The 25166-nt window shown below is 41.8% G+C and overlaps 1 protein-coding gene across 4 annotated transcripts in view; it reads right to left on the minus strand.

Annotated features, from left to right (window-relative positions):
- Positions 1–25166, minus strand: part of ANK3 (ankyrin 3, node of Ranvier (ankyrin G)) — a 198408-nt gene that overhangs the window by 113401 nt on the left and 59841 nt on the right. For all 4 annotated transcript variants that reach the window (XM_015571812.1, XM_015571814.1, XM_015571813.1 and 1 more), the window contains exons 8-16: positions 24356–24553; positions 22443–22541; positions 20066–20164; positions 18729–18827; positions 15536–15733; positions 13794–13892; positions 13414–13512; positions 7245–7442; positions 1564–1662 (exon numbers count right to left, since the gene is read on the minus strand). In XM_015571812.1, the coding sequence (XP_015427298.1) occupies positions 1564–1662; positions 7245–7442; positions 13414–13512; positions 13794–13892; positions 15536–15733; positions 18729–18827; positions 20066–20164; positions 22443–22541; positions 24356–24553 (1188 nt within the window). The remainder of the gene's footprint in view (positions 1–1563; positions 1663–7244; positions 7443–13413; positions 13513–13793; positions 13893–15535; positions 15734–18728; positions 18828–20065; positions 20165–22442; positions 22542–24355; positions 24554–25166) is intronic.

Raw genomic sequence — 25166 nt, forward strand, 5'->3', positions numbered from 1 at the left:
TCATTGATCAGCTGCCTCCTGCAAGCCCACCACTGGAGATCGAGCCTGCAACCCGGGCATGTGGCCTTGACCGGAATTGAACCCAGGACCCTTCAGTTCGCAAGCCGATCAATGCTCTAGCCACTGAGCCAAACCTGCTAGGGCTAGGGATTTCTTTTAACAAAGCAATTCAAGTAAAATAATGAATATACACTAAATCCCATTAAAAATGCTTTTATTTTCAAAATGTAAAAAAGTAACGAGAAACCATTCAGCCACTACCAGTGGTTTCTCTGTACAATGCCAAGCCACCTAGGAAGGCATTCAAGGTTAAGGACAATGAGATTGTTTAGAGTTGAACAGTTTGGGGGGGAAGAGTGAAGGGAGAGCTGGGAACTCAGCCACCAAATGGGGTCAAGGAGTCTCCAGGGCACAAGGAGTTTGAGAGAGGGAAGTGGGGAGGAGCTGGCCTGCTTGGACACTCTGCCTAGGGCTACCTCCCCCCTCCTATTTTAACACAGTTTAGAAAGCTTACAGGATCTTGCCTGGTCCTGTCACTCTCGGGCAGCTTCTTTTTAATAGAACACAGTATGTGTGGATGAGCCACCACCATAGAGCCAGAGCCATGCCTAAAGTTGGCTTTATCTGAGCAGCCCCATAAATCCAGTCTAGATTTGATGTCTGCACACCTTTTTACCTGGCTAATCCCTGGTGACACTCCTCTACTATCAACATCTTCACTATCTGTCCATACACCTCAGCATCTGTCTATATGACACACAAAAATCTCTGCATTCATAACAATACTTAATAAGCATTCATTTTTATGTAAAAAATGTGACACATAGAAGAGTTCTATTTTAGAGTCGATAAAACAAGTTTGATATGAAGCGGTAACAAAATTAAGCACGAAAGAAAATGTTCAGGGAAATGAGGTGACTATGAAGTCATATCTTTGATGATGACACTAAACATCCATTTTCTTATCTGAGCTTAAAATTGTGGCATTATGTGAGATTCATCTATCTATCTACCTATCTACCTATCTATCTATCTATCTCTTAGAAGAGCTATTTTGGCAGAGAGAGAGAGAGAGAGAGAGAGAGAGAGAGAGAGAGAGAGAGAGACCGACCAGCAACCATACACATCATAATGAATTTAGCAAGTAGTAATAGCTGAATAAAATTGAATTTATCCTTTTTCATAGACTAGGCCTGCACGAAGTTAGAGATCACAAATTACTGAAATTCTTAATATGCTTTTTTTACATCAGTTACAAAAACTAAGAAATGTACCAGCTTTCACACTTTGCCCTTGGAGGGTGGATCTGCTGTGACAAGGACCAAGAGCGCTAACACAGGAAGGTACTGATATGCCGCTAGGACAAAATACCTGGGCCATTCAAGATAAAGGCATCTGGGTACCAGAATCGGAGGCTTTAGGGTCCCTTGAACAGGTGCACATGGGAAATATTATGTATACAAGATACGATGGAGGAATTTGCTTTCCCCCTAAAGAACTGTACTTGCATCCATATAGCAGCCACTAGGAGACACACCGTGTGGGCACATTCTTTCTGCCTACCTTGGTCTGGGCATCCACGTGTGCCCCTTGGTTGACGAGGACCTCGGCCACATTCACTCTGTCTTCTTGAGCAGCCAGATGGAGTGGGGTCAGGCCACTCTGCAAAAACGTCCAAGGACACAGGCATGTTTGCGAAGCATTTCATAAATTCCAGGGGAGAAAGCCTAGAATTTCTAGGTTAAAAAACTCTGGAGAGTAAGTTTTACACGAGCCCTGGGGCAACATTGTTATCTACAGGCTCAATGAAAAATTTCAAACACTCTGAAGCGGAGGGAACCGACAGACTCTGCACTCATCACGGAGTCAGCAAGTAGCAAGGCTTTCTTACACTTGGTTCATTCAGCCTTAATTCCTTTTCTCCCCTTTGCATAGTATTTTAAAGCAATTCACAGACATTATGCCATTTCTTCTACATACTACAGTGTTCACCTTAAAGCAGTGATGGTGAACCTTTTGAGCTCGGCGTGTCAGCATTTTGAAAAACCCTAACTTAACTCTGGTGCCGTGTCACATATAGACATTTTTTGATATTTGCAACCATAGTAAAACAAAGACTTATATTTTTGATATTTATTTTATATATTTAAATGCCATTTAACAAAGAAAAATCAACCAAAAAAATGAGTTCGCATGTCACCTCTGACACACATGTTATAGGTTCGCCATCACTACCTTAAAGACTCCCCCCCAAAAAAAAATTATGCAATTATTAAAAAATATATATTTTATTGAATGTTTACAGAGAGGAAGGGAGAGAGACAGAGAGTTAGAAACATCGATGTGAGAGAAACATCGATCAGCTGCCTCCTGCACACTCCTCACTGGGGATGTGCCTGCAACCAAGATACATGCCCTTGACCAGAATCAAACCTGGGACCCTTGAGTCCACAGGCCGATGCTCTATCCACTGAGCCAAACCAGTCAGGGCAAAATTATGGTACTAGCTTTAGCAAAAAAAAGATTGAAATAAAAATCACTTATAAATTGAATATTGATATATGATAATATTTCCCCCATTAAATATTAATACTCAAAATTGACAAATACTTCCTGTATGTTGTTTCTGGGTAAGAAGGATGGCCTGTGAAATGGAATATAAATGCTGTATCATGAGAATTTCCAGGTCATTTAGATGGTGTATGGGTTTAATGAGACTAAATATTTGAAACGGACTGTACCGCAGAATATGCAAACTACATGGTTGTTCTGATGGAAAAATAATTACTAGGACTATGCCCTGGCTTAGAAATCTTCGGTGTTGTGAAGAATTTTTCTCAGAAATAATAAGAGAAAGTAAGTAGGGATAGATGCTTCTAGATTATTTCCTTTCCTCCATTATGAGCACAGAAGTGAATATTGCAGGCCTTTGTCCTCCCACTTTGCCTATGAACAGTGAGAACACCAGCCTGTTCTATTTTCCAGAGAAAAGTACTGGGCCAAAAGCAGTGTCAGAAAGGGTTCAGCCCCCTTCCCATCTCACGGCACACATAAACAGAGCAGTGGTTATTCCGAAAAGTGATTTTCAACCTTTTCCATCTCATGGCAGACATAACCTCATTGCTAAAACTCTGCGGCACATCAAACAATGTATTACATTTTTTGCTGATCTGACCAAAAAGGGTATAATTTTCATTCATTCACACTGATGGCTATTGTTGTGTTGGCTGTTGCCATTTTTTTATTTGACAACCTAAGGGAAAAGAGGTCAGCGCCCCGGACTGCATAGTCGGGTGTTACATGTCTTAAAAATTCCTGCGGCACACCGGTTGAAAATCGCTGGTCTAGATTCTGCACGTTATTTATTTAGGGGTTGCTATTCTGTCAAACCAAGGACTCCGGGAGGGTAATCCGCATGACTTTTTGATTTTCCCCCTGCTTGACTTTTCAATAATGTCTATAGAATTTTGGAGGAGGCTCACTCAGACTGAATAAAGGGGACATATGAAACCGAGGACTGATGCATTCACTTGAACTCCCAAGAAAAATAAGCCAGGGCCCCAATGGCACCGCCCAAGATTGACATGGTCATAGAACAATGTTCCATGTTCTGCTCTAGAGGAAACAAGTATTGTCAGCTGTAACATTTTGTGAAAGTGTCATGGACACCTATTCTAAGTCTGAGGCTTTTGGAAATTCGGAAGACACTTCACTGGGGTTACCAGCACACTTGGGGACATGGCCCACTCTCTCGTGTTGCCCTATTTCCTGCCCGCTGTGGGTGACCATCTACCTATGACAGAGTCATTTTCAACTTCCTCAGGCTTCCTTCTCCCCATCTCACAAAGGCCTCATTGTTACCTTTATGTGCACACCTGCTCTCTAAAGATCATCATAATCCTGCATTTCAACTCTGTCTTTTTTCTTGTCTGTCTTCCTCAAACCACTGGGAGCTTGTTGAGGCAGATACTGTACGTGTAATCTCTATATAACCAGCATTGAGCATTGGTTTTTTAATCCACCTACTAATTGATGGAATCAGAGGACAAAAGCAAACATCCTTTAGGTAAAACAGAATATATTCAATAAAGAAAATTTTATTTTTATAGCCATGATTTTGGTAAAAAAAGATTAAAAAAAAAATAATGTGATCGTTAAAATAGCCTCAGTTAAGCTCGGAAGTGACTTGTTAATCTCTTATGGGGTTTTGACCATTGCTCATTTAAAAAATGGTATTTATTGGGGAAAGAGAAAACACCCCCAAGTCAGAATAACCACAGCTCTGTTTAATACTCTATTTGCTTTATAAAGAAATAGAGCTACTTGTGGTCTATAAAATCCATGCGGGAAAATAGCAACATCGAAATAAAAATCAAAGCAGATCAGACACTAGCACTTTAGCAGTAACTCAAGTTCACGGTCTTCCTTAAAACTGCTGGGAACTACTGGTTACTAGTAAGAAAAGGGGTAAAACAGTGTTTCGTGCACGAGAAATTTTTAAGAAAGCGATTTTTTTTTGGTTAATATTTACTTTTTACAAGGAAATAAAGTCTGGTGTTAAACGGGAAGGTGGATGGGCAGGTGGGAGGAATGGAGGGACAGTGACTGATGTTTACAATCCTGGCAGCTCAGGAAAAACTGGCAGAAAACTGTCCGAGTTCCTCCTGGATGATCATGTTCTGCTAATGGTCTGCTTTCACACCAGGGCTTATTTAAAACAGAAAACAACAAGCGAGAAGGGAAGCAAAGATTTACACATGCCATGGTCCAGTGATGGCGAACCTATGACACGCCTGTCAGAGGTGACATGCGAACTCATTTTTTTGGTTGATTTTTCTTTGTTAAATGGCATTTCAATATATAAAATAAATATCAAAAACATAAGTCTTTGTTTTACTATGGTTGCAAATATCAAAAAATTTCTAGATGTGACACAGCACCAGAGTTAAGCTAGGGTTTTTCAAAATGCTGACACGCCGAGCTCAAAAGGTTCGCCATCACTGCAGTTTCTTGGTTCTGTGAAGTTCTTGAAAGCTACTTAAGTACCATGTGCTAATGGGAAACCAGCTGATCTGCTCTTCAAACTGTCCTTGGAAGTATCGCTGCATATATTCAGGAGCGTGGCTGATGGTTTATCACCTATGCCTTTTGGTCTTTAGAATTGCCTTTCGATGCCCCGTCTACCAAAGCAAACACTGACAAATTCTTTCTAAAGTTTTATCCACCTAAAAATAACCCATGATTCTAAGGTGAATATCCACTTGACTGGAGTATTTGAAAGAAAAGAAAAAGCCAGTCAATCACACTATATTTTAATATCAAACCCACTGAAAATGTTAACCTGTTAACCAATTGTTCAGGTCTACTTTGAGAATGAATGAGATGCGATATTCTGGGCACACAAGAGAAAATACACTCTAGGCAGTGGTTCTTAACCTTCTGGCCCTTTAAATACAGTTCCTCAAGTTGTGACCCAACCATAAAATTATTCTCGTTGCTACGTCATAACTGTCATGTTGCTACTGTTGTGAATCATAATGTAAATATCTGATATGCAGGACAGCTTTAGGCGACCTCTTGTAAAAGGGTTGTTCGACTGCCAAAGGGGTCACGACCCACAGGTTGAGAACCACTAGAGTCTAGTGGATGCCAGTATGTGCTTCACTTTGTGAAGGCCAGGCTCTCTACCTCATGTAGACAAGTTGAATTTTGTAGCTAACTCTCAGCAGGCTGGTTTACATACTGGTAATGAACTTTAGACAATTCACAAGCTCAAACAAGTCCTGCTCAGAATAACTATTTGACATTGCTTTGTGAGTCCCATTAATGCTGAGACATGCATTCCTAAAAGGGATGTTTTAAAAGATATGAGAAAATCAAATTGATACACCAGAAAAAAGGGAAATGAAAAAGGTGTTTGCTCTGCAATGATCAAAAAGGATCTTCAAGATATTAAAGCTGTGAGACAGATTTCCCTGGTCTTTTGGTCTACAGAATTTGTTAAATTACAACCTCGGGGATTCAGATTAGTGCAGAGTAACTTTTTTTCAAAATTGTACAAAGTCCAAAATGAATACGATTACTCATTTCCACTGTGAAGGTGCTGAATGTTATCTAGTTAATTCTCATGACATCTCCGTGAAGTAAATATTATCTTTACTAGAGGATGAAACTGAGGCTGAGAGAGCTCACATAAATTGTCCAAATGACACATCTCCACTAAGAGTTCGATTTAGGATTTAAATCCTCCGTGATTCTGAAACACAGGCCACATATGTTAAAAATAAAGAACTTGTTATTTGTCACCATAAAACTATTCCTATGTTGAAACTCTACTCCAATATCTGAGCTACAGCTGAGAAATGCCACGGCTGTGCCATCACTAACTGGCTAAGGAAAAGCTAGCTGCTGGGGAGTTTCAATTATCAAGAATTTGGGGGCATTCTTGCAGGGGGTGTGCTGTTTGAAGACTTAGAAACATCCATTCTGTATTTTGGGCAGATCTCAGATGCAGGTATTCATTCATAGGTAGTCAGCAAATCCTAATTCTCTGATATATGCAACAATACTGCAATCAGTCTTTGCTCAATTGTGGGCTGGGACTTTCTTCACTAATAATAGGAATGTCAAATATGAGGACCGGAATTTGAAGAATGTTGGGAATAGTCTTTACAAGTTCCTCAGAACTGCTAACTTACATACGAAGACTAAATGTGTAAACTAACAACCTTTCCAATTTATCGAATAAGATAGTTACTTTAAATTTCTGTTATTAAAATGAACTCTTAGAGAGCAGAACGATTTCCAATTTCTTCTTGTAACCTAGGACTTAAACTGAGATAGGCAAGAAGTAGGTGCCCCAAACATGTCTGTGGAATGAATCAACAGGCTACTGTTTACAATTTCTCACTTGTTACAATTCTGGTGAAATAACAATGCTACCCTCTGAATGAACTTTATAACATAACTTCATGTTTTTAGATGAACTTTGTGGACTTCATTTTCATGACTATATGCTACTCAACTGTATGACTTTGCAATTATTGACCTACCATTCTCTTACTGTTTAAACAGATTGTTTCCAAGTTTTTGCCATGATAATTAATACTTTGATAAACATCTTCTTGTGACATTACACTTTATACTCCCTATCTGACCCAGATTTTTCGTGACTTCCTGATGGCCTTCTTGGGAGGTGAGGTTTTGTTGCATTGTCTACTTTGTGGAGAAGAAAAAAAGGTTACCTTATTACTCAGGTTCACGTTGGCATTTCGGCTAAGGAGCAGTGACACCATGTCCACGTGACCCTCCTGAGCTGCAAGATGGACAGAAGCAATTCCTTGCCGGGTAACTGCGTTTGCATCAGCACCATATTCCAGCAGAGTCGTCGCTATGTCCATCTGGTTCTTTTTGGCAGCGATGTGCAGTGGCGTATAACCATTCTGTCAACATGAACCACTTGGTCACATGCCCGGTAACGAGATAAAAACGTGCGCAGTACATTTTCAAAACAGTATGCCCCCCTTTCTATTGATTTTTTTAAATGGTTTTTTTTTTTATAAAAAATCTTGATTAAATAAGCAAAGAGTGATAAATCAGGCAGTGTCATTAATGTAGCGTCCTCATGTCTCCTACATCTAACAAGGGAAAGTATAATACTTCTAAACAGTTTAATGCAAGAGTCAGAGTACCATTGGTTTTACAAAAGGAAGATAGGGTTCCCCCTTACAGAGAGTTAAGTTAGTAGGTGCTCAATAATTACTTGCTTTATTTAAATTGGGGGTGAGAGGAAAACCTACTAGGAAACAACAAACAATATGGTCATGTTCAGATCCATTATTCCATCTTGAAAGCCCCTTTGATTGCTTACAGGTTGAAATTTTTAGTTTTCATGGTAGTCAATTGCTGTAATCTACCCCTATTTGATCGTCTCATTGCCTCTTTCACAGAACTCCAGTCTCTATGCTATGTTTCAGCTGCACCCTTCCCCACAACAACATACAGCTCATGTTTCTGTCTTGCCTGCTCTACCAAAAATACTTTCCCCAGCATGCCCTCTGGGCCAACATCTATCCACTAAAGATTTGGCTCAAGGGTCACACCCTCATGAAGTCTTTTACTTTGCCCCTGCTCCCTTCTACACCTGCTCCCCACTTGACTGACTCCAATCAAAGTCCTGGATATATTTAGTGGCTATCTTGGATATATAGTAATATTTATTATTATTTACATATGTGTCTCCTACTAAAATATAAATTTATTGAAGACATGTATTGTGTTATATTTGTCTTTGTATCTCTAGTATCTCACAATGACTGGAGAATCCTCAGAATTTGAGTCAATCTTACTAGAACTTTGAGAACATTCTCTGATCTTTCTCTTATCTGACCCTTAATGCTCAGAGGAACAGACAACCCACATTCCTTTGAAAAAAATTTTTTTTAAAATATATTTTATTGATTTTTTTACAGAGAGGAAGGGAGAGGGATAGAGAGCTAGAAACATCAATGAGGGAGAAACATCGAACAGCTGCCTCTTGCACACTCCCCACTGGGGATGTGCCCGCAACCACAGTACATGCCCTTGACCGGAATCGAACCTGGGACCCTTGAGTCCGCAGGCCAAAGCTCTATCCACTGAGCCAAACAGGTTATAGTGAAAATTTTTTTTTTAAAAATACGTCTTTATTGATTTCAGAGAGAGGAAGGGAGAAGGAGAGACAGATAGAAACATCAATGATGACAGAGAATCACTGATCAGCTGCCTCTTGCACACGCCCTACTGGGGATCGAGCCTGCAACCTGGCATGTGCCCTGACCAGAATCAAACCATGGCCTCCTGGTTCATGGGTCAATGCTCAACCACTGAACCATACTGGCTGGGCCTTTTGACAAATTAAGAGTTAGCTGTGCCTTAGGAACCTTCAGAATCCTCTGCCCTTAAGGGACCTTGTCTCGGCTCACAGTCATTTAACAGAAACGCAAGATTACATTTTGACATGAACATGAATCTGACTATATAAAATATGCCAATAAAAATTAGACTGATTTCTATAGACAAGAGGATTTAGAGAGAGAAAGAAAAAAACATCAGAATCTAAGGATTTATAATTGAGAACATGATCTAAACTCAGACAGTGGATCAGTCGCAAGCCACATGGATGAGTCAGAAACAACACAGAAGGTGCTGTGTCCCACTGATCGGCTAGCCTACTGCAATCAACTCGCACATTTAACTCATTGGTATACCCTAGCATTTTGCTCTTGAGAAATACTCTTTCTGCAATCAAGTGTAGAGAAACGATTTAAACTATTGGTTATCAACCCATGAAGGTAGAAATGCCGCTTCCAGACTCTTGTGAAACCAGCCTCTACCAAACGGGACGAGCCAGGGTGGAAGACAATTTTATATCTCTATTTTTAGTTTTGACTTATTGCCATCTGGAAACTCCAGCTGACCTGGGAAGCATTTGGTCCTTGTTCAGACACACCCTTCAGCGATGGCCTTCAGAAATGAGAGCTTTGGACTCTGCAGTGAGTGACAGACAGGAGGGGGTGAGCTATCAGCGTCCCCACCCCTGTATGAAAAGGAAAATTCACAAAACAGTGCTAAAACAGGAATTCTGATTAGTCCATTAGAGAGGCAAAGGCAAGACAGAGTTTAGCTTCATATCATGCATCTTGTCATTTTTTTTTTATTGCTTTTGTTACTGACAATAACCTTCCAGTTGTTTGCTTCTCCAACCCTAAAGGCAGATCAGTATCCTCTGAGATATGACAATCCTTTCTAATTCCACCAAAAACCCCTAGACTCTAAAAACCCGAACCTAGAGAAGCTCTGGCACTCTGTAGCACAGTCAATTCCAGACACAGTCCTCATTATCACCCAGGGCTTTGCCAAGCTCCTTACCTGAGACACAAAGGGAAGCATGAAGCCAGGGAAAACAAATCATGGCCTTACTGTGGAATGGATGGAAAGGTAATGTTGAAAGACTTTAGGAATAATAAACAAGACATTTCAAATAAGCAACAGTTCATCTTGAGACCTGTAATGGGATTTTCTAAATTGCCTTAGCTTTTCTAATTTCTAGAAAGTAAACCGTTTCTTCCTTGCCACACTAAAAGAGACAGATGCATTTATCAGAAGAGAAATAAAATAGTGATTCAACGGTAGAGAAACGTTAACCAATATTTTTTTCCCCTCTGGATGTAGAGGGCAAAGGACATCATTTCAAGATTAAAACAAAAGCAAATGTAATTTTAAATGATCAAAAGTAATATATTTACATCAGTATTTTTTTCCAAAAATTTCAGTCTTTGCTGATCCACATTAATAGATATATTATACATTTTAAGGGAGAGAAATAGGACAAACAAAAAGTTAAGGCTCACTATCCCTTCCACTAGGAGTGCTCAAGTCATGCCTAAACTGAAGCCAACCGTATTTGCCTCAGGAAATAGTTCAGGATAAAATGGATTATAGAAGCCCATCTACTTTTTAGGTAGCTCCCATCCCACATTACCAAAAATCACATCATGTTTCTAGGTTAAGTATGGCTAAGAAAACATACTGTCAATCCTACAAAAGAGAAGAAAGGTCAGAAGAAAGCATCACATACTCTGAGAACCAAGCATGTGAATTAAGGAAGAGTTAACATTGTCATTGCTGTCTTAACCAAATGCTAATCATGTCCTCTAGAGCCTTTGTCCTTTGTTTCTCACCACAGCCAGAACTCAGAGGTTTCTGAGCTCTCTCTCTCTCGCCATTTGCCTACCCTAGGTCCATTTTTCCTTCCTTCCTTAATAAATGAAACTCTGGTGTTCTGTCCAGGTGAAAAACTACATTTCCCATCATCCCTTGCAAAAATAAGTGGCTAATGAGATATAAAGAGAAATGGCTGGGTGGAGCTTACAGGAATACCCTATTGTCTGACTTTCTTTCCTGCTGGTTGCAAGACCTGGCTGACTAAGCAACAAAAACCTCTGGAGGGAAAAACCAAAAGACTGTTAATGGCATAAGAAAAACTGACTCTCATCAATTTAAACCACTATGCTAGGTCTTTTTATTAGCAAATGATGCCAACCCCTAAGTGCCTTTGCTCAGGATCAAAGTCTAAAAAAACACAAACGCTCCTGACCAGGATCACTGCCCTAGAAAGGGGGAATAGTTAGAAATGTGGAGAGATGGCATTACAGAGGCTCTTTTGGGACCATTGTGCTGTGGGAATGAGAGGGAATGTCCCTTTAGAAAAGCCAGTGTTCAATTGACTGTAAAAGATAGCCCAAGGCTGAAGGGCTGTTATAAGGAATTAGTTCAAGAACTGCTTTTTAATTCTTTGTCAAAAATGTTTTGCAGATGCAAAACCATGAATACAAAGTCTTGGACAAATTTAAAGCTGAAAAAAATCAACCACAAATATATCAACTACTGATTTAAGTTATTTTGTGGATGGAAAGGTGGATTGGAACTCATTTTATTGTACTTACAAACTGCTTGGCACTAGTTGTGTCAAAATGGTTGCTCACATGTGAGAAACAAATAGTTCACTTATTAATTATTAATTTATTAATAACCTGGGGTTATTTACAACATGAAAAGTGGCCCAGGCTCAAAGGGATATTAAAATGAACTGAAATGAAATGTAAAAGCATTACATTTCATTATACATTTTGTTTTAAAAATTGTGGTAAAATATACATAGCACAAAACGTTCCATTTTAACTATTTTTAAATACATTAAGTACATTCAAATTGTTCTCCAACAATTAGCACCATCCAGCTCCAAAATGAAGCTCTGTGCCCACTAAACACTAACTCCCCATTTCCTCCTCCCCTCAGCCTCTGGCAAACCGCATTCTACTTTCTGTCTCTGTATAAGTGACATCACACAATATTTGTCCTGTGTGGAACTGGCTTATTTCTCTTAGCACAATGTCTTTGAGGTTCATCCATATGGCAGCATGTGTCAGCGTTTATTTCCTTCTTAAGGCTGAATAATACTCCTTTGTACGAAGAATCTAAATTTTGTTTATCTAGTCATCCTTCAATAGACACTTGGGTCACTTCCACCTTTGACTATTGTGAATAATGCTGCTATTTGTTTTCTTTCTTTTTAGATATATATATATTTTTTTATCAAGTCAAGGCATGGTTATTTTATGAGAAAGAATGTTTGTCAGAGTCTGAAATTATGGAAGAAAAGCTGCATTTAGATGCAAAGCAAGTCTGAGGGCTTGATTTTGAATTGTAGATTTCATGGAGTAAAATTCTGGAGAGGATGGAGCAGGAAATGGTTGAGAAAGACATAAAAAGAGGTCCTGAGGAGAAATTCCTGCAAAAGATAACCTAGTCTCTAAATGGAGAAGGCATCTAACACTTGTTCTTTTAAAGTATCCAAAGTAATCTAAAATAGCCCAAGTTCATTGATCTGTGTGTACCAGAGGTTTGATCTAAACCAATGATGGCGTGTCACCTCTGACACGCGAACTCATTTTTTTGGTTGATTTTTCTTTGTTAAATGGCATTTAAATATATAAAATAAATATCAAAAATATAAATCTTTGTTTTACTATGGTTGCAAATATCAAAAAATGTCTATATGTGACACAGCACCAGAGTTAAGTTAGGGTTTTTCAAAATGCTGACACGCCGAGCTCAAAAGGTTCGCCATCACTGATCTAAACACCAAGTTTAAGGAAGAGCACTGTAGGTTCCCAAAGTGGAAGTGTAAAACAAAGATATATAAAAAGCATTAGGGATGCTAAAAGTTCCTTCAACCAATAATCTTTAGTGAAAGAACTGGACAGCAGTTAGATTGTGGTTTGTGTCACTCCAAGGTTCCTGATCATAGCCACTTGCACAAAAATACAGCACTTCCTAAAGCATATTCCCGTTTACCTATCTTTCAATAAATACCTCTCGAATCCAAATACCAGAGGGATAAAAAAGCCATACACTCCATGCATCTCTTTTCTGAGAAATCTAGGTTGTCTAACTGCTCAAAAATGCCTTAACAATAAGAATAATGATTCCCTTTAGCAATATTAAAAACACATAAGCAAAACCTCCCAACTTATTTTATGAAACAAATAACTCGAAGGCACTGTTTTACAGCCTGGGAAAATGCAGCACGTATTTTATAACGCTGACAAATCAGAACTCTCTTGCACTCATGTTTCTCATCTGGCTCATGAGTACCTGAACTTCATGTCCTTCCCAGGCTCCAGGATGTCCTGGATTTTCAAGGAAAATCAACTGACAAGTAAATATTTATTGAGCATCTACGAGATGAGGTAACTAAATAGCTGAAGGCACAGATTCCCTAGGAGCATATAGTTCTGTGGAAGGGGAAGTGGAGGTAGAGATGGATGGGCACTGCCCGCCAGTGTCCTCATGCCGTCGAGTTACAGGTACCTTTGCAGCCGCATGAGGTGAGGCTCCTTGGTCCAAAAGTAGAAGGGCCACCTTCTGGTTATCGTAATGTGCAGCTACATGCAGTGGAGTTAGCCCGCTCTGAAAACACGTGCAGAAACAACCAGTGTCAACAGTGTCTTAACATCCGAGGCCTAGAGTTAGGAGACGGGATTAGATCGGGTACAACATGGAGTGCAGTTTACACTGCAGCTGCCACAACACTTGGACCCCAGCATTCACCTATGTCCAGTGTTCCTTGTCCTATGAGACTTAACTAGGGTTATCATTTACTAGTAGGTGGCTGGTGGTGAATAACAGCAAGTGCGTGTTTTGTTATCATGGAAGTGGCCTGTTATACAGGGTGGCTGGTGACCCCCTACCTTCCCAGCGGCATCAGGAGATGCACTCTTCTGCAGCAGGAGGTTGGCTACTTCAAGCTTCCCGTATTTTGCTGCCACATGAAGGGGAGTGAATCCTTTCTGAAAAATGAAACATAAAAATAATGAACAATAGAAATGACCCAAGGGCATCTCTCTTCTGGAACTGATGAATTATTCTAAGGAGGAGCAGGTAAGGCTGCACCTAAGAGGCAAGACTGGTAGGTGACAGTTAGAGAGTCCCCTCACCAACAAGGAAGAGCATCTTATTTCACTTCTCTGTGCGCTGACTGAGCCACAGCAGGCCACTGACGCTGGGACTAAGTGGCCCTCAGACCAGGATGAGGTTGGAGAGCTGGATCTGGGGCTTATTCTAGGGCCATTTTGGGATTTCATGTTGTAGGAAGAATAGGTTCCAGAGTCCCAGGTGCAATTTGGATTTAGTGGGCTTGGGAACATCCAGGGCAAATCTGGTCCTCCCATAATTTCAGACTGGAGCCTTTCTCTTCCCATTTTGCCTTTCCACGTGTATGCACATATCTTTATGTTTGTTCCAGTCTTCAGGAGTAGGAGCCAGAGGTCCTCACACACAGGTGAACTGAACTGAATAAGAACACCAGGTGCTAGTCCAATAAACGTGTAGAGTTGGACACTGAGGTTGAGTACTAATCTCCCTTGATCTCAACTCCTACAAGGATCTGGGTATCTAGCAGTTCTCCCTTTAGGGAGGGACCCAAACATGAGACAGGGACTGCAGGGTCATCAACACATTTGACCTCATGAGATTATAGCCAACTAGAGCCAGTGGGCAGCTGGCTTGGTGAATGGGCTGGGGCACTCAAAACCCCAATGTTTTACACATTGAATGAGATCCAGGAACTTACATCTCAACTTTCCCGAAGTGCCTAAAGAATCACAGGAGGTGAAGTTTAAGGTCGTCATCATTTTTTTTTCCAGATAGTTTACTACCAAGTATTTATAATTATTGTAATTATCTTGCTTATTGGTTACACATTAATGCTTCTTCTCTGCACCCAAATAAGATAGGGCAACACCATTTCCAGCTATCTTCCTACCACACCTACAAGGTTTAAAAAGTAACTTTAAAAAAACGACCTCTAAATTTTGCATCTGCAGAGCAAGTGTGTGGAACACTACCATTCTAAGGTATCAGAGTCAAGATTTTAAAAAAATCAGAGCATAAGTCAAACAACACAATAGTAACAAAAGGAATGACAATAACAAACAAAAATTATCCCTCCCCCCCAAAAAAATTTCTCCTCCTGATTTGAAAGTATTATAAAAATATCAATCAACTGAGCTTCGATAATGTGGTTTATATACATGGTCCCAGCTAGAGAAATCTCTGGCTGTGTTTTTAAAACCAACAGTTAAATCTATCAAATAACATTCAAGAAATATCTGACTCTAGATATCAGTACGTTTTCATTAGAAGATAATGTACTGAGAAACTTAAGCCAGACACACAGGCACACACAAACTTACACATACCCTAACTACCCTCCCCCAGTCCAGGGCTTTGCTGGCTGTGTTGGGACTACCCTGGGATCCCAAGTGTAGGTGATGATATACAACCGCCGTACCTGTTGCCGGGAACAGGTACTAAGGAATTTTGAGGAGGATGTATTTTGGAGAACACAGCAGAAATTGTAAGGACACATTGGGGATTACAAGGAGGATGTATTTGGAGGGACAGAGTAGGATTCCAAGACTTGTTTTCATACCTTTGTTGTAATAGACAAAGATGCGCCATGATCCAAAAGGAATGAGGCCACGTCCTCATGCCCTTCTCGGGCTGCAAGGTGGAGGGCGGTGTACCCAGAAGTTGTGGCTGCATTTGGAGACGCTCCTTGCTGCAACAGCTGCTGGACTATATCCGCCTTCCCCAGTCGGGCTGAGATATGCAGTGGGGTTTGGTCATCCTAAATGGCAAGGAGGAAATGCAAGGCCGATTAGCTGAGAAAACAATGGGACCCTTGAGAAACATTTAGCAAATTGCCTGGTATCAGAAACTAAAGTCCAACTCTTACTCAATAATAAAGAGAATCTCATTTATTTTTTCTTCAAGGTTCAGAAGGGTGGAGATGCTAAACCTAAGCTTAAAGACATTTCTACCAAACTATTAGTATGAAAGTATAGAAGACATTTCTATCTATAAATTATTTCCACTACCACCTGCCATACTTTATCCGTTTTTAATATCTAATGGCTCCTTTTTTGGGAGATAAGGAAATAATTCCTGGTAAACCTCAAATACCTAGGAGGGAATATTAAACTTCCATCAGTTATAACGCAATCATATGGGATAAAATTTATTGGTGGTGTCTTCCCATCACTAAGAGTTGAGGGGGAGGGGGCAGTACAGGGCTGTACAGGTACACCAGCAAAACAGCTCCCAGCCAACAGGGCCAATGGGGGCTGAAAGCCAGCCTACCCTCTATTTGCCAAGTTGTACATCCTGGCATAGGCTGCATCTGCCTCGAGTGGAGGGGCACCTTATACAATTCACCCAAATGAATGAGGCCCTCACTAAGTCCCGTCCCTCAGGTCCCTATGCCCAAGTGAGAGAGGCATCTATTCCTCATTTTCTTTCCTCCAGAAAGAAATCCCCTGCTTGCATGTGGAAAAGTTCAGGTAAATGCTTTATGTAGGGAAGGTGGAGAGAAGAGGGTGCAGCACAGGATACTGCTTTGGAAAGGCAGTAAGATGAGAGTCAAGGTCAAAGCAAGGTCAAACCTTCCTACTATGTTACTAGCAGGAAGCATTAGGGGAGATGCTATGAGGAAGAAGAGGAATACTGAAAACAGAAAGAGAGAGTTGCCAAAGGAAAATTTCATAAAACTCTACAACTGCCACCACCACCACTAAACATGTCCTGGGCCCTACCTGCCCCAGGCTGTAAGTACTGCCCCTACCGTACCTTTTTAATCATCACAACCGTCCTATGAATTGCAAGATCACTACTCTCCTTTGCTATGTGAGGAAATGAGAAAAGGAAACCTGGCACAGAATCCTTAACCTACCCCATGTTACACAGCCAGTAACTGGTAGACCAAGGTCCAAACACAGGCAGTGTGGCTGAGGAAGTCAAGCTCCTAGCCATGATACATGCTGCCTCCTTAACAAATTGATAACCAAAAATCCTCAATTTCAGTTGATGGGTAGAACCACTCCTTTGACACAATGCTTGATATCGAATAATAACACCCATAAGTGTGAGTTTTTCTATCATTCAAGGTGCAGTATAAGTTCTCTTAACTCTTCCACTTCACTGATTAAGTAGATTCACCAATATCCTCCAGACCAGTGGTTCTCAACCTTGGCTGCACATTAGAATCACCTGGGAATCTTTTTAAAATCCTGATTTCTGGGCCTCATCCTCCGGAAATTCTCTTTCTTTCTTATGGGGTGGGGCCACAACATTAGTAACAAAGAAACAAGAATTTCTGGAGGATGAGGCCCAAAAATCAGGATTTTAAAAAGATTCCCAGGTGATTCTAATGTGCAGCCAAGGTTGAGAGCCACTGCTCTAGATCAAGGGTCAGAAAACTACAATCCAGCTGCCACCTGTTTGTCAATAAAGTTTTATTGGGACCCAGACATGCCCATTTGCTTATGTACTGTCTGCGGCTGCTTTTGCTCCAATGGCAGAGTTGAGCTGCTGTGATAGTAATGCTGCACTCCTCAAAGCCTAGAATATTAGATCCTTACAGATAAAGTTCGCTGACCTTTGTCTCTAGATCCTCTACAACATCCACTAACCGGTGCCACAGAACACTGGACACTTGAGGTTTACAGTCTGCTGCTTAGAATGCCACAACCTTCGCCTCCACCTGCAGACTTCATGCTTACCCAGATCTAGTTCGGTTTATTCTCACAGTAGTATGTTTGCACTAATTATTCTCCTAATTTGTACTACATGTGCACTAATTACTTTAATTATACAATAAATATGTTCACAGGTAAAAAATGAGCATGACAGGAAAGGCTGTATTTCCCCCAAAGAATACTGAGTTGAAAGCTTTGGAAAGCCTAGATAGATGTTGATAAAAAGCAATTATGATTTAATTAGATATGGGTGAGACAGCTGAACACACCGAGAGAAAATTACCAACGGTTATAAATATTCTGCATTCCCACTGCTTCACGGATATCTATTTCCTCTCCACCCCAAACTAGGAACTACAGATCACAGAAATAAATAGCAAATAAATACACATGCATGTATTGTATGTTGACAGGAAATGATTAAGGTATTGATGGGTTTACTGACAATTCCTGACCTGAACTGCCATTTTGAAGAGCCAGACCAACTATACATCCTGAATAGTGACAGGAAAGTGGGTTTCCTCTGGGGGCCGGACACCAGGCCAGGACGAAGCATTCAAATTTAACCCTGGAGTTCCTTTTTTCATGCAAAGGCAGAACCCTGAAGCAACTCTGACCTTCGTCCCAGGGTTTATGGTTTCACAACTTGTAGAGAAAAAGTTAAAACTTCCTTTTTCCTTTGTGGCTGTGACAGCTGGCCTGCGAGTCAATCAAATGAGCTCAGTGATGCTTCCAAACTGTGCTTATCCTCGAAGCCTGTGCATAAGCCCCTCTCTACAGAGTGTGAAGAACTCTGGACCTTGTCTCGGTTTGTTTCTTAATCTGTTCAGGACCATCCATGTGCCAAGGACACGAAGTTCCTTCTGGCACCCTGTGCCTGTTCTATTTAATCCCGTTAAATAACTGAATGGACAACTGCACAGGGAAGGGATGTTTTTACAATGTCACTTGGGTAGAGATGTTTTCCGGTGGAGGTTGCTCACTACGTTACAGAAGTATTCTTGGAAGACGGCATGCATCCATTTAAAGGGTTTATTGAAATCCATACTTTCCCCATCAATAGCAAATGCTTCCAGGAATCGCACTGACCTTTGCTTTAGCTTCTACCTGAGCTCCGTCTTGCACCAGATGCCGCACGACTGCGGCCTGGCCGGACCGAGCTGCCATGTGCAGCGCCGTTTCTCCTCTCTGGGGAAGAAGAGTCGGAACAAAGTTACTGCAGCTCCGCAGAAGAGCGGCCTGCTTCACCTGCATGAAGCTTATGATGTCGGCTTCATATTTTATAGATAAAAAGTCCCAAACACTTCCTTAGTGAAGGCTAGGAGAGACAGGAGATGAAAGGCCCAAGAATTTCAGAGGAACCTGATCCAGGAAGGAAGGACTTTGGTATAAGCCGAGGGGCCTAGTTATCGACAGTGTCAGAAGTGCTGTCCAGGAACCCTCAAGTGGCCTCCTTGAGGGTGGAAAGGTGAATGCTCATAGGGGGAGAGGAGGGTACATGAGTGGAGAGGGCAGGTGGGGAGAGCTCAGGAGAAGAGCCGGGGGCCTGCCCGAAGGTGGCAGCCACTACGTGAGGTGTGCAGGCAGCTGTGGGGCTGTGCAGGGAGCCACGCCTTCCTATTCAAAAGGAGGGGCAGCCTGGCTATTTGTGTGCACTTCCACGTTGGCCACAAAACCAGACTGGAAAACAAAACAGAAACCAAAGTGCTGCATGGGCAACACAGACGCACAGGAGGGCCCGAATGGGCTTGCTGGCTGCCGGTGTGCATTCTCCGCTTCACCTCATCAGATCAGCCTCCTGGCCTTCGGGCATTAACCCAAGGGGTCAGTTTCTTTGCCACTAAGAACCCTCCATTTCATTACGGAGAATTTAATTCGGATTATTCATTTATGTAACAACAAAAAATGAAAATAGTATAGAAGACATAGATAGAGAGAAACAAAGTAATAATAAAATATATTATCTCCTATAAGTGATATATAACAAAGACATATTTCACATGAAACTTGCTAATGTGTTTATTGGAAAGATCTTGAGGATGTAAGTTACCATATAATTCAGGATATGGTAAAACCTCCCCATGGTGTTAGTGCCAGGAAAGCCTGTATTTCACTGAGAAGCTGGTCTGTTTCGGTGCTGATTCTGGTTGCTAGTAGAGACCCTTGTTGGTGGCACACCGTCAGGGTGGGTGTACAGGAAACTTCTGGCTTGCTGTTTCTGACCAGAACGTTGCTGGTTTTATTTTTACTCCTTTGGCACTCATGGGTCCAACTACCATTTTTATGCTTGTGGTCTGGTGTGTTCATACTACTGTGATGTCAATTAATTTACTTATAACAACAACAACAAAAAAATAGGTAAGAGCAAACTTTGCCAGTTTAGTAAATACTCACAACTGGCCGTTCTCTGTGAAAAGGATACTTACCACGTTGGTGGTATTTGGGGAGGCTCCATGATGCATTAGCTGTGATACGATATTTACATGCCCCATGAAGGCAGCAACATGGATTGGGGTAAGGCCCGACTGGGGATAGAAGAGGGAAATGTTGGTTTGTAGTCTTATCATAAAAAGGGTTTCTCTGCCTGCCTGCCCAACCGCCGCCTACCATCCACCCATTCACCCATTCACCCACCCACCCATCCACCCACCCATCCACCCACTGAGCCAAACGGGCTGGGCTAGACCTTCATTTTTAAGTTTGCTTCAAAGCCGACATACAACACAACTCATAACACTTCTGCTTTTTACATGAAATGATTACATTTTTAATTTTTCAGAATATAATTCCACTTACAACATGAACATCCTAATTTGGTAAAAATACTTAAAATGGCTAGAAAAAGCTGACTCTTTTAAGGAGAGAGAAGGAGATAGCAAATGTCCATAGAAATTTGAATAATATAAAAAAAAAGGTAAAAGAAATTCTCTAGGGTAAAAGGTAGGTAAAAGAAAGAAGGCGAAGAATTCTGGTTGCACCGATTTCAACTAGTGGGAACTGAGGAAAAACGGGAAAAGACTTGTTATAACATGGAGCCCTTTTTCCGTCAGCAGGGGGAGTCGTCAAAGTGTGTGCAAGGTGAAGCCCTCATGCGGGTCTGGGTTGGTGGTCAGAGCTCATGGGGAGCGCAGGGCTGGCACTGGGACCGTCTCCTCACCAGCTGGCATCTCTGGGCATTTATTCCAACATCAGTCAAGACTCCACTTCTACTCCAGAGTACATTCTAATCTTTAAAAGGGGTTTCCACGCACTGAGAATAAGCTTACTACTTTATGATTGTAAAACAGGGTGTCTACCATGAAGCCATGAGACTGATAAAAGTGTAAATCAGTATTAATATTTTCGGCCATGTGATTTTTAAAACATTTTGAGTGTCACAAATCCAGACAGGATGTGCTAGTAAAATGTTGACTCTTATTTCAAATCCTCTCTGGTCTTCAAGGACTCCCACGCACTCCGCATACATTCCTTATATTACACGTGGAAGATCATGGAGCCTAACACAAAGCCATTCTGCCAAAATGAGCAAATCGACATTAACAGTCTCAGTTATTTGATTTTTAACTATATGAATATTACACATTGAGGTGATATAATTAAGGCAAATGCTATAATGGCCACTAGATTAGATCAGAGAATGAGGTAATGTGAGAATCACTGGACTAGATCTCAGCTTTTATGTTGGCCTCAAATCTCGTCGTCTTTATGATACAATCAACAAGCCTTTCTGAATGATCTCCTATGGGCCAGGCCTTGTGGGCATAGAAACACCAGCAAGACTCACGGCTGCCCAGAAGGAGCCTGGAGGTTCTAGGGGGCAGGGGGCTGGCTGGGTCATAAGTAAGCGGCTGAGTCAGTGCTTTGGTGGAAGTACACACAGCAGTAGTGTGATCCTGGGGAGAGGTCCAGGATCAGGTCAGGGGGTGAGGGGAGGTTTCCCGGAGAAGGTGGCCTAGATCTGGTCCTGGAGGATGTGCGGGATTAGCCTGGGGAAGTGGGTGTGTGACACACGGAGGGAGCAGAGAGGTATGAACGAAAGGGTGTCCAGTCTAGGGCAGTGTTGAGGGGTAGAATCCACAGAGACCTCGTGTTAGGATGGGGTGGGGACTGGGAGGAGTCTGGAGAGTAGAGGCCAGGCCGGCCCGGCTGTGTTGAAGGCTTAGCCCTTATCCTGATGGGCCTTTTTTTCTGAGTTCTGTGTTGGTTTGTACAAAAGAAATCTAGAGCTAGTCCTTCACTCTGTTGCATTAACTCTGAGTTTTTACAGAGAGTAATCCACACTTTTCAAACACACAGAGGCTGTATTATGCAGGGTTTCTCAGCTCATTGGCACATTGGCATTTTGAGCCAGATAATTCCTTTCAGTGGGAGTCGGGCCTGTACATTGTCAACTGTTTAGTAGCATCTCTGGCCTCGTCCACTAGATGCCAGTAGCACCATTTAGCTGTGACACTAAAAACAAACTGCAGACATTGCAAATGTCCCTTGGGGGCAAAAGCGCCCCCCTTTGAGAAGCACTGCATTATAGGATTTCATATAAATGATGCTTTCAGGGACGGAGTCCTACCCCAGGAGCGCGAAGCCTGTTTGGGGTTGTGCTTCTAGTCACTGTGACGAACCTGCACTGACCCACCCGCGCTCATGTCTGCTCTCCTCGGGACTCGCAGCCCCTTGGGTGAAAGGCTCAGAGAGTAGACTGTGGCAATCACACGGAGCAAAACTCGCTGGTCGTCGGGGCTGACACTGGGACTCCGGCTGCTATCCTTTCAGTACCGGGGGACCCAGCAGTCCTAGTCCTCTCACCTCGGTTACAGCTTGGATGGATGCACCGTGTTTCAGAAGGAGTTCCATGACTTTAATCCGATTCTTCTTGCAGGCGATGTGAAGAGGGGTAAAGCCATTCTGCAAGGGACAACGACACACATATCCACTTGACTACATCCCATTGAAATCCCATTCCACTGAGTGTGGTACAACATTTTTGCTACCGTGTGTTTCTGGAAAGATTTGGAAAAGAGCAGTAACGACATGGCGCTAGGCAGAACGCAGATCCTTTTCTGGAAGCACAGTAGCCTAGCTGGTCCTAGGAGCCCAAGGTGCTCTGGTCATTGTGAAATTTTTTTTGGTCACCATCCCTGGGAGCTAAGGCAGAATGGTCACTCTATTCCTTTAGATGACTTCATTTTGGAATTCACTCTTTCAAATACTATGTCCCTCCTCTCCCTCATTTCAAACACAGACTAAAAACAGCTGGCCCTGACACCTGTCCTCAAAGCCCAAAGGTCACCAATGCCTATTCTGACTTCTCTGCTACATGGGAAGGCAACTACAAGGCCAGGTCTAGAAGGTGTTCATTCCTTCCAGCTTTAAGATCCAAGTAGGTGCTTAATTCAAGGAAGCAGAAAGTTCCCCAACCCAACATTATTTGGATCGTTTGGTTTAATATTTAATCTGATAAAAGGACCTGCTTATTTAAAACAAATCACCTACCAAATCCTACTGCCTCATCCTCGAGACCAGGAGCGTCTTTTGGTTGCCACAGAGAACTATCTAACGTTCCGGGGTCCACTCTAAAAGCGTGGGTCAAAGTCACAGCAGGTGCTTCCCTTTACCTGGCCAGAGTCCACGCCAGGACGACTGGCTCCAGCCTTTACGTGTTGCGAAATCTTTCGAGTCAGAGGAAAATGACAGTGAGAGGCCACACCCTGTTTTAAGGCTTTTTTTTCTTGTATGGAAAATGAGTCATGACTGCTAATTTATTTTCCTCCCTTCCCAGAATTTAAAGATATGTTTGATACACGGGGCAGGTCAACAGCTCTCGACATGCTGCTCTGAGAAAAGCACTTAGAACGACTATGGTCACGCAGCTGCCTGGCGTCTGGAGAGCTCCCCTCTCCTCATTCTTTGCTGCCCACCCCGGATTTCAGAGCCAGACAGCAGATCCATTCAGCCAGGGTGACCACAGCTGGAAAGGAGCAGGGACCCTCCCTACCAGGGCTGACTGGATGGCAGCCTTCAGCTCAAAGTTATGAATTCACTCACAGGCTCTCCGGAGCATTTGGTGAGTTAGTTTTTCCTAAATGTGGGTGCTTCTTCTGAACTAAATTTAAACAGCCGACTAAATTGGGACCATTTATTTTCCTAAGACAACAAACACCATCCTGCTGAGAAAACCAAATTACCATACAGAGCTAAGGGTTAAAATAGCAAATCATTTTAGGAGTTAAGACTACAGGCTAGACCAACATTGAGATTTGTGTAGACGACAGGCCATACTTCATTAACTCACATGGTTAACATAGCATTTTAGCTCATGAATTCGTAGACTTCTCATGTTTAAGATAATGTGTTTTTCTTTTTTCTCATTTTGCCTCAGAAAACACTTTTAATTCATTGGATTATAAAGTTTCCTACAGTAAGATAAGGTTGACCACCTCAGGAATTTTATACTTGCATGGTCTTTGGGTTTCATTTGCATGAGAGAATCACTAGTGTGACTCTAATGGGTGTTAATGACCAAACCCCACAAGCCTTGTTGGTGTCAGAACTAGAAGGTTTTGTAGATTCCCCAGAAGGAGACTTGAAAAAGTTGAGGAGACATGCACTTAGTTTGATTAGACCTTCCATTTTTACCTCCTCAAAAGCAATCCCTTCGCATACAGAGGTAGCATGTCCTCGGCCGGACAACATCTGGACCTTTTGGCCAAGCCACTCACCAGGGCTTTGGCATTGGGGTTAGCTTTCTTGTCCAAGAGAACCTTGGCGACTTTGTAATGGCCACAGTGGGCGGCCACGTGCAGGGCGGTCAGGTAGTCGTTGGTGACGTCGTCCACAGGCACGTTATGCTGGAGGAGAAGCTGGACACAGTTCAAGTGATCCCCTTGCGTGGCCATGTGCAGTGGGGACAGTCCATTCTGGAACACACAAGAGAATCAGAGTTTATCATGTTGCCTTTTAATAAAAAATGTGCCAGACACAAAATACAGCACAGATATGAACAGATTAAAAACTCTAGTTTTTCATACAGAAATACCTTCTATTGTTTAAAAGGTTTTGACAACAGTTTTGAACTTTTAAAACTAGTCCTCTGAATTCTTCTATCAATAGAAATCAACACATTTTCAAAGATAATTTCTTTTTCTGATTTTAAAAGTATGAGTTGCACTAAAATCCATTATTTATTGCATTCCCAGTGAATTGGAATTCTTAATTTTTCAGACTGAAAAAGATGAAACAAAAGCAGGAACAGGCTGGTGTCTAGTAGGCTTTCCTTTTGTCCTTACGAATTGCTAATACTTGGTATTGAATACTATATTGATTCAGTGAATAAAAAGGCCTGCTTGCAAGAACACATTTCATCTCACGTCAATGTAGAAAGGCACATTTTTTTTTCATTTCCCATTAATCTGGCACCCCCATGTGTCTATAATGAGGAAAGGCAAGGCAGTGACCAAGCCGTTAACTGAAGCTTGCCGCAGTTAGTTTAAATCAATGGGGTTCAATGACACAGTTAATTATGCGCAATAG

Source organism: Myotis davidii, unplaced genomic scaffold, assembly GCF_000327345.1.
Source record: "Myotis davidii unplaced genomic scaffold, ASM32734v1 scaffold1187, whole genome shotgun sequence".
Lineage (NCBI taxonomy): Eukaryota > Metazoa > Chordata > Mammalia > Chiroptera > Vespertilionidae > Myotis > Myotis davidii.